The following is a 10,441-nucleotide window of genomic DNA, read 5'->3' on the forward strand; positions in this document are numbered from 1 at the left end:
ACTCTACTCAGCAAACTGGATGCAGTTTATCACAGTGCCATCCGTTTTGTTACTAAAGCACCTTATACCACCCACCACTGCAACCTGTATGCTCTCGTCGGCTGGCCCTCGCTACATATTCGTTGCCAGACCCACTGGCTCCAGGTCACCTACAAGTGCATGCTAGGTAAAGCTCCACCTTATCTCAGTTCACTGGTCGTGATGGCAACACCCACCCATAGCACGCGCTCCAGCAGGTGTATCTCACTGATCATCCCTAAAGCCAACACCTCATTTGGCCGCCTTTCCTTCTAGTTCTCTGCTGCCTGTGACTGGAACGAATTGCAAAAATCGCTGAAGTTGGAGACTTATCATCTCTCTTACCAACTTCAGCATCTGCTATCTGAGCAGCTAACCGATCGCTGCAGCTGTACATAGTCCATCAGTAAATAGCCCACCCAATTTACCTACCTCATACCCATACTGTTGTTTTTATTTATTTACTTTTCTGCTCTTTTGCACACCAGTATCTCTACCTGGACATAACCATCTGATAATTTATCACTCCAGTGTTAATCTGCAAAATTGTAATTATTCGCCTACCTCCTCATGCCTTTTGCACACAATGTATATAGACTCTTTTTACTTTTTTTCTACTGTGTTATTGACTTGTTTATTGTTTACTCCATGTTGTTGTCTGTTCACACTGCTATGCATTATCTTGGCCAGGTCGCAGTTGCAAATGAGAACTTGTTCTAAACTAGCCTACCTGGTTAAATAAAGGTGAAATAAAATAAAAAACTCCTCTCTGATAAGATACCGCTGCACAAACATGCTTATCTAGGCTGACAACAGCACTGGTACCAGGCAGTATTAGCTAGCTACATTTGCCCTGACTCTTAAAACATTTAGCAAGCTAGCTAGCCCGCTAACTAGCGATAATGAGAAAATTATTTGAGCCACACCTTGCTAAGAAAATACAATCTTTCGCCTTTAATGTTATGGCATGAAAATAATTGCCAGAATATTATACAATGACTTATCAACAGCTAACAATTTGACCCCCACAGGAAATCTACACTGGTCATTCTAGAATATACTATATATCCTAGAAACATGGTTAAACTATCGTTAGAATTTATGAAGGCCAGCAGGAGGACATGGTTCAGGAAGAGCTTCCCCTCTTCTGGTTGGGCTGTATTGATGTAATGGCATGAAAATAAATTGGCTGAATATTAAACAATGACTTAAACCGCTGTAATAATTTGACCCCAACAGGAAATCTACACTGGCAGTTATAGAAAGACCAATTTACTATATAACCATTGATATTTGAAGAATATAACTTGTAAATGACCCCTAATGTTTCAACCGTATTAACCCACCAGAAACCAAAACATAAGCTCATATAACGCTACTGTTTGTAAACTAATACTATATGGCTGAGGAGTAGGGTCGATCCAAGCGTTCTGACCTCACAATGACAGTAAAGCACCCAAGCTAACTGGCTAGCATTGGATAGCTTAGCTTGCTTGAAACAAATCAGAGAAAACCTCACTCTTACCATTTTACTTTCCCTAGCAGAGCTGGTTAGGCTGTTTTCATGTTATCCAGAGCGTTGGTGACTAACTGTGCTGCTGGCAACAATTTAATTTGAGCCTTCTTGCAGATGTTTACTGACACCTGGACATATTCAACGGGTGTCGAGTGTTATTAAATTCATCAGTTATTCTGCGCTCTAATCAAGTCACTAAACGTTGGGTAATTAGTTAGAATATAGTTGCTATACTGGTATATTAGTAGCCAACTAATGTTAGGTAGCTCTTTAATATACCGATACATACTGCTGTAAAGACATGCTATGCGTTTTGTAAGGATAGTGTAGCTAACATAACGTGTAATGTAACTTATCTGAAAAGTCATTACTTTATTACATTGCTCAACATGTCATAATTATAAAAAGCAGTTCATTTGTATCCGATCTCGTTGGATTTTGGCTGAATATTTTCCTCCAAATCTGAAAACAATGTGAAGCCACGCCCATTTCCGGAAGAATTGCATTATGGGCCCTAAAGTACTGCCTGTATATGTCATATTTTGGCGAATTCAGTACGACATCCGGGAACTTTTGGCATACTAACTACATCATATATGAGTATAATAAGCAAACTATATACTAAATTAACATTGGGATGAGTATTCTAGCCAACCAGCACGGTTATGGTCAGCGAGACCAACTACCAGAGACAAGTTAGAACCCAACTAGCAGGAAGCCAAGGTAGAAAAAGTTACAAAACTCCCGTAGTCTAATTCTCAGAAAACATGCTGAAAAGTAGTGATGGGGAAACAAATGGTATATTTTGGGTTGGATATTGCATCCAATTAATATTTTAATCAATGGAATTTTCTTAGAATGTTCATTAGTCTTTCAGTTGTTGGTCTTCTGTTGTGTACACTTGTTGCTTTTTGCACGTGTTGATATAATATTCTTATTTAATAGAGAGGAAACAACGTTTCTTTAAACTGCTTTATAATATTATAATTCAATCTAGAAGAAATAAAAAACGTTTCCCTCAACTGCGTTTCCTTCCTCCAGACAGCAGACGGCGATATGTGTCTTTCAGGCGATATTTCTAGTGTGACGTATAATCTAGTGGACGGAACGCTTCTTCAACAACTACAGCCACCTCCGTAGCTCGCTAGACAACAAACTCGGAACATTCAAGTTCTTTAGACAATTTCCTGGTTTAATTGCCACTATGATTTAAACATACTTATGTGGAAACAACTAGCTACCCCATTTTAATAGAATATTTACGTTCTAAGTCAACTAGCTGGCTGGTTAAGTTAGCACTAGTCTAGTCGCTAATGCTAACAAGCTATTATCCTCGACCATGAGCCTACTAAGCTACTCTCCTCCTGATAAAGAAGAGGCGATCTACTGGACGGAGAAAGAAGTGAAAGAGGAGGAGGAAGAGGATGTTACAATACAAAAAGAAGTAGAGGGTGAGGCTGTTACCGTGAAAGAAGAAGAGAAAGACGTTACAGAGAAAGACGCCTTCAGAGTGGAGGAGGATGTTACTGTGAAAGAAGATGAAGACGTTTTTGGAATGAAGGATGAAGAGGGGGAGATTACTGTCACATTAGAGGACGACGAAGAAGAGAAGACTGGAGATCTGATTAAGACTAGTAAATACAGTGAGTACTATCTTATAAAACAGGGGCACAACTCTGCAGTTGTTGAACTAATGTGTGAGTTTTAAAAGGGCATTCTACACTTGATTATGTTTTTGTACTGTCGGAATTGTTCATGACGTCCTCCAGTGCTTAAAAAACAAATTTTCTTGTTGTAAAGTGATATATAAATACAGTAAAGTATAAACACACTAAAGGGAAACAAATAAATGTTTTGAGCAAAGTAGTTTTTTTTTTTGACAACTGTAAACTTGAAGGAGTGAGTGATGTCATTGTAAGGCCTTCAAGGAGTTGGCTTGATGGGAAGTCGCGATGTCATCCAATAGGCGACTGATCTTCATGTGAATATTCATTATTCTTTTTAAAATCCTTCCTGTTCTGTCAAGTTGGTTGTTGATCATTGCCAGAAAGCCATTTTCAATTCTTTCCATAGACTTTCAAGATGATTTAAGTCCAAACTGTAACTAGGCCACTCAGGAACATTCAATGTCATCTTAGTAAGCTCCTCCGGTGTAGATTTGGCATTGTGGTTTAGGTCATTGTCCTGTTAGTATAGTTTTTTGTATTCAGATCTCTGAAATGCACTCTACCTACGTAACATTTAGTTTCCTTATATTACGCTGGGAAAACAGTTTTCATGGGCACAGAAATTATAAATCATTTCAGAGTTTGCAACATCCAATGGTTCTAACCGAGAGTCACCTTAACCTTATTGACAACACCCAAATGGATACTGTCATTAATGCGGTTCTTCAATAATTACACATAATTCTTAATTCTGTAGCTGTTAAGTTACATGTTCAATTATCATCAGCTGATCCAGGAAATCATTTTCTGAATGACAGTCACATGACAAACATCACGACATGCAACAGCAACCAAAGTGCTTCTTCATTCATTATTCTGGTAAAGACAGTTATGCCGTGCTCCACGTTGGATCCAACATCCCTAACAAATGTATGTTTATGACGTGTTATTGTCTGCTTGATTTACAGTATCGTCTCGTTAGTCTGTTTGGAAACAGAGATACTTAGCTCATAATGTGTAGAGAACTGTTCCTTGATGGATAGGTTATTGTACAACACACAGAGCTATTTTCCTTTATTCAGGACATTTACAATGACAACACATTACAGAGTAGCCTAGTGGGATTATTCACACAATTATCTGGTGATCAGGTTATGAAATGTCATGGAAGACATTTTAGTTTCCATGTTTCACCTGAAATATAAAATTATATTTGTCCTAGGTCTGTGTTATTGTATGGGGAAGTTATGGGTCCTACAGTAGATCTGTGTTGTTGTTAGGTGAAGTTATGTGTCCTACGGACTGATAGTGTGCTGTAATGTTCAGAAAACATCGTGAAAAATGAAAACTTCCGCATTAAATGGAGGAGTTTCTACAACCAAATTTTGTGTGCATCGCCCTCCTGCCACAATGTTATTAAACACAGAGAGGAGCCTGTGTTGGAGACCAAAAGTCGTCTGGCACACTGCTTAGTATTTCAACAACTTTAATAACTTATTTCTAGCCAACAATCATCGACATTACTACTAATGTGAAACAACAATTTTAAATAATTGAACAGACTTCAGTTGTTGTATAACTTCATGGCTCTGGGCTTTTAACCTAAAACAAACAGTGGATTTCTGTTGTTGTGGGCCATTAACCATCTTACTTTGTTGTTCACACAGGAGAGAGATGGGACTATCGTGGATCCTCTGGAGAGCCTCAACAACATTATGATGCTGACGAGGCAAAGCAGTCTCTCTCCACATCAGAACGCCTCAAGAAACACCAGCAGAGACCCACAGGAAAGAAACCTCACTGCTGCTCTGACTGTGGGAAAGATTGCAAATCTTCATCAGAACTTAAAATACACCAGCGAGTACACACTGGAGAGAAACCTTACTGCTGCTCTGACTGCGGGAAACTTTTCTCAAGATCAAATTCACTAAAAGTACACCTGAGAATTCACACTGGAGAGAAATCTCACTGCTGCTCTGACTGTGGGAAACGTTGCAAAGATTCATCAGAACTTAAAATACATCAGCGAGTACACACAGGGGAGAAGCCTCACCACTGTTCAGATTGTGGGAAAAGCTTTTCAACATCACAGACTTTGAAGCTGCACCAGAGAACACACACCGGAGAGAAACCTCATACCTGTGATCAATGTGGGAAGTGTTTTACTCAGTCAAGCTGCCTGAAATCACACCAGAAAATACACACTGGAGAGAAACCTTATAGCTGTGCTCAATGTGGGAATTGTTTTGTTACATCTAGCAACCTGATATCACACCAAAGAACACACACAGGAGAGAAATCTTATAGCTGCGATCAATGTAGGAAGAGTTTTGGTACATCTCAAAATTTGATGATACACCAGAGAACACACACGGGAGAGAAGCCTTATAGCTGTGATCAATGTGGGAAGAGTTTTACTACATCTAGCCATCTGACTGTTCACCAGAGAAGACACACAGGAGAGAAACCTTATAGCTGTGATCAATGTGGGAAGAGTTTTGTTTCATCTGGCCCTCTCGCTAAACACCAGAGAACACACACAGGAAATAAATCTTATAGCTGTGATGAATGTGGGAAGAGTTTTACTACATCTAGCAATCTGACTATACACCAGAGAACACACACAGGAGAGAATCCTCATAGCTGTGATCAATGTGGGAAGAGATACTCTGATAAAAGATCTCTGCTCAAACATCAGAAAATACATGGAGTTGTCTCATTGATATCAATGAAATAATGTCACAATATAGAATTGTTTAACATTGTAGAAGGAGTATTTTAATGTTGTCACAATGTAGAACCCTAAATGTTTGCCACCTATTCTATTGATTTCAACATGATATGGACATTAGCCTCAGTGGGAAAGTCTTTGAAATGGAATAGTAGTATTTATGTGAGTTAACAAAAAGTGACTAACCTAAAAAAGAGCTGTGTTACACTTACCACGTTGGTGACCCACTTGAATCAAAATGCAACACTTCAAAATGTTTTCTACAAATTGTCCTCTAACCAGTGATGTACACATTCTTCCCAGATTCCGTGTGGTTTTTGAGCTGTTAGTTTTAACAGGATGTGCAACCTCATCTCCCTCCTGTCACACAAATGATTTTAACATGCTATTGACGAGTCATGACAAATAAGTGTTGTGTTCCTTTGTTTAGCGACCCCTACATTTAAATGCATCACTCCAAAATGTTGCTGACTCTTCTGCAGGTCGTCCTCTAACCAGTGAGGTAAAATATATCTCCCATTTCCATGTGTTTTTTTTAGTTGTGTTAGTTTCAACAGCATGTACAACCTGATTTTCCCCCCTAATCGATATCAGTGATTTATTGCTACTTGTCAAAACAACAGCGTTTTTGGTGCTTGTGCAGTTCGTAAGGAGCTTGTTTTAAAGAAAAAAAGTAATGTGATTATTGTGGCAGATGTTTGTGTATATAGCACATTTTATTTCAATTTATCACAAACTGTTTCTGCATTTGGACTATTGATTTGGACACATTAAAGGTGTGACATTGGGGCTATCCCACTTAGCAAAATGTCGTTGAAAATAAGACTATGCCTGATCTACAATATAAGTTTTAGTTGAAAGTTGAAAAGAAGACCATTTAATTTCAACGTACTTGCAGCCTATACACATGCATGCAGTATAATAATTCTATAATCAGTTTTAGGGACAGGAGTCCCGGTCGTCATGGTAATAACGGATCCGCTAGCGGGACAACTTCCTGTTGGAATAAATAATCAGAAATATTATGGATTTGAATCATTTATGAACATACAAGTGTCTAAAGCTATTACAGCGAAAACATGCCATGTGATTGTTTAAGGATGGCGCCCCACATAAAAATTTACACCGGCACAGGCTTCATACACAATTAACGATTAAATATTCACTTACTTTTTGAAAATCTTCCTCTGATTTGTCATCCAAAGGTTCCCAGCTATAACATGTAGTGTTCTTTTGTTAGATAAAATCCTTCTTTATATCCCAAAAATTCTGTTTCGTTGGCGCCATCGATTTGAGTAATCCACTCGTTCAACATGCAGATAAAGGAATCCGAAAATCTATCCTTAAACTTTGTTTCAAAAAGTCTAAATACGTTTCTATTTACTCCTCAAATACCCTAAAATGTAATCAAACTATAATAATTATTTTGGAAAGAAGTATGTTCAAGAGCAAACCGATTTGAGCAGGTGCGAAATGTCTTTATGGCGTGTACAAACACCAATTTCCAAGACTGTCCCTCTACTAAAACTGATATTTCTTATTCATTTTTGAAGTTACAAGCCTGAAACCTTGAACATAGACTGCGGACACCCTGTTGAAGCCATAGGAACTGCATCCAGGGATGGTTGGTTTTTCTTTGGATTTTCTCCTACCATATCTATTGTGTTATATTCTCCTTCATTATTTTAAAATTTCTACAAACTTCAGTGTTTCCTTTCCAATGCTACCAATTATATGCATATTCTGTCTTCAGGGCCTGAGATACAGGCAGTTTACTTTGGGCACGTCATTCAGAGAGGAAGTGGAGAGAAAAAAGGGGCCTAAGAAGTTTTAATAATCTGACATCACTCCAGTATTTCTTTATATTCCAAGTGCTAATTGTCTTTATTCCACTACCCAAATCACCTCATATTTCAAACATCCAGCCTGACAAAAGATACATGTTTTATTATTCCATGCCTCACCATTATGTGAATTATTGCCAATACATATTAACAAAGGGGTGTACATTTGGTTTTGATACATAGTATTTACAATTCATGTAACATTTAGTAATCATAATTATTTATGCAACCAACTGACAATTTGGGGGTACAATAATATTGACATTGTTACCCTGCTTTTATAATATCAGGGTTAATTCTAAAATGTACTAGAGCATGACATTGGGGACTGGGCCCCGATCCAACAACATGCCTATCTAGTGAACCCTGAAAAGAGAGAAGCTCCGCAGTGAGGTGGAAAGTGTCCGAGGTAAGGACAACTTGGTTGCTGATCGTCTCAAGGGTGGGCAGTCAAAACGTTTTGTGTTTTGCCTTTAGCCAGTGTGTTACCATGGATTACAATTTATTTTGACTGCATGTTTTTCCGTATTGGATATGAGTTTTGTTTGGGCTTGTTCCAATGGGACGAGAATTCTAGAAGCTAGTGAGTTTTAGGAAGACGAGAGTTCTAGAAGCTAGTGAGTTTTAGGTAGACGAGAGTTCTAGAAGCTAGTGAGTTTTAGGTAGACGAGAATTCTAGAAGCTAGTGAGTTTTAGGAAGACGAGAGTTCTAGAAGCTAGTGAGTTTTAGGTAGACGAGAGTTCTAGAAGCTAGTCAGTTTTAGGAAGACGAGAGTTCTAGAAGCTAGTGGGGAAAAACAGTTTTTCTTTCTTGTTTTTAATTGTTGTATTGTAGGTGAAGCATTGTAGTTGATTATAATGTTAAATTTAAGTTGTTTTCTGTTGGTGGTGAGCAAACTGTAACACCTTAAAGGGGAAGGTGTTACAGGGTTTGGTTTTTCCATTTATGTTTTGAGGTTGGACTTTAGCACGTTAGCATGTAGGGAGGACCGATTGGTGTCACCTTGTTAGTCAGTATGTGTTACACTTGTGCTGGCTTGTCCATCTCATTATGGTTGATATATTTCATCCAATTGTTAATATTTTAATCAATGTATTTTTCTTAGGATGCTCATTAGTCTTTCAGTTGTTAATCTTGTTTTTTATCCTCTTATGTTTGTTGTGTAGTAAATATTGTTTGTTTTTCATTGTTTTTTGTTTTTTGCTGTGAAGCCATTGTTTGCATCCATGTCTGAAATGTGCTGTATAAATAAAGCTTGATTTGATTTGAACATATTGCAAAACAAATTAACCCAATGACTGACAATCAACAGACTTAATTATTTTATTTAACCTTTATTTAACTAGGCAAGTCAGTTAAGAACAAATTCTTATTTACAATGATTGCCTACCAGGGAACAGTGGGTTAACTGCCTTGTTCAGGGGCAGAGCAACATATTTTTACCTTGTCAGCTCTAACCACCTGCCGCCCTCATGCATAACTAATGAGCACATATTTTAGTCCATCTTAGTATGAACAGTATAAATTCAGTGTATCTTCCACTATGTCAAAACAGTTTCACTTTTCAACCAACCCAGTGCATTTGTTGAAACTGAAAAGTTTTGAAAATCAACAATCCTTTAAAGGATTCAACAACTGTAAACTGAAACAAACAATTGGATCAAACAGATCAATCCCACTGGACATTAGGTTTCATTCAGAACCTGCAGGGCTTAGATTAAGCCAAGACTAGTTAAACTAGGACATTTAAGTAGCTTTCCTGAACGTGGCTTAAATTAGGCTTAGTTAGTCAGAGACTGGAGTCCTGGAGTCAGGTAAGTAAGCCTAAATGAGAACACCTGGGTTAAGCCTGATTAGGTTCAGTATGAACACCTGGGTTAATCCCGATTAGGTTCAGTAATCTTGAGATGAAACAAAAGCAGAGGCAAAAATAATTTGTTCAAAAAAACTTTAGTCTATGAAAAAACGCTCCAAAACAAATGTTGTCAACCTATCCAGTTATTGAAGGTAAAAACCACACTGCTGCTACTGAGGAGTAGAACAAGCAGGTTGGGCTGCAATTTGCTGTGAATTTAATGTTTAATGTTACCACAAGAAGAGTACAACAACTGAAGGTGAGATATCTACATTATTATCAGGATTACAAGAAGAAACAACAACTTCAGGTGAGATATCTACATTATTATCAGGATTTCAAGAAGAAACAACTAGAGGTGAGATATCTACATTATTATCAGGATTACAAGAAGAAACAACAACTAGAGGTGAGATATCTGCATTATTATCAGGATTACAAGAAGAAACAACAACTAGAGGTGAGATATCTGCATTATTATCAGGATTACAAGAAGAAACAACAACTAGAGGTGAGATATCTGCATTATTATCAGGATTACAAGAAGAAACAACAACTATTTTTTCATTTTACCTTTATTTATTTATTCTTATTTTCAATGACGGCCTAGGAACAGTGCCTGTTCAGGGGCAGAACGACAGATCAGCTTGTGGGTTTGAACTTGCAACCTCCCGGTTACTAGGCCAACGCTCTAACCACTAGGCTACCCTGCCGCCCCAAGATCTGCATTATTATTAGGATTACAAGAAGAAACAACAACTAGAGGTGTATCTGCATTATTATCAGGATTTCACATTTCTCATATTCAT

At 37.9% G+C, this 10,441-nt stretch overlaps 1 protein-coding gene across 1 annotated transcript; it reads left to right on the forward strand.

The window, feature by feature from the left end:
- Window positions 1-2,092: 2,092 nt before the first annotated feature.
- LOC110487367 (uncharacterized) lies at window positions 2,093-9,072 on the forward strand. Its single transcript, XM_021559293.3, has 2 exons — window positions 2,093-3,177; window positions 4,869-9,072. The coding sequence occupies exons 1-2, from the start codon at window positions 2,874-2,876 to the stop codon at window positions 5,936-5,938; spliced, it is 1,374 nt and encodes a 457-aa protein (XP_021414968.3). The 5' UTR covers window positions 2,093-2,873; the 3' UTR covers window positions 5,939-9,072.
- The last annotated feature ends 1,369 nt before the right edge of the window (window positions 9,073-10,441 follow it).

This window comes from Oncorhynchus mykiss, chromosome 13 (genome assembly GCF_057628025.1).
Source record: "Oncorhynchus mykiss isolate SJ-2025 chromosome 13, ASM5762802v1, whole genome shotgun sequence".
NCBI lineage: Eukaryota > Metazoa > Chordata > Actinopteri > Salmoniformes > Salmonidae > Oncorhynchus > Oncorhynchus mykiss.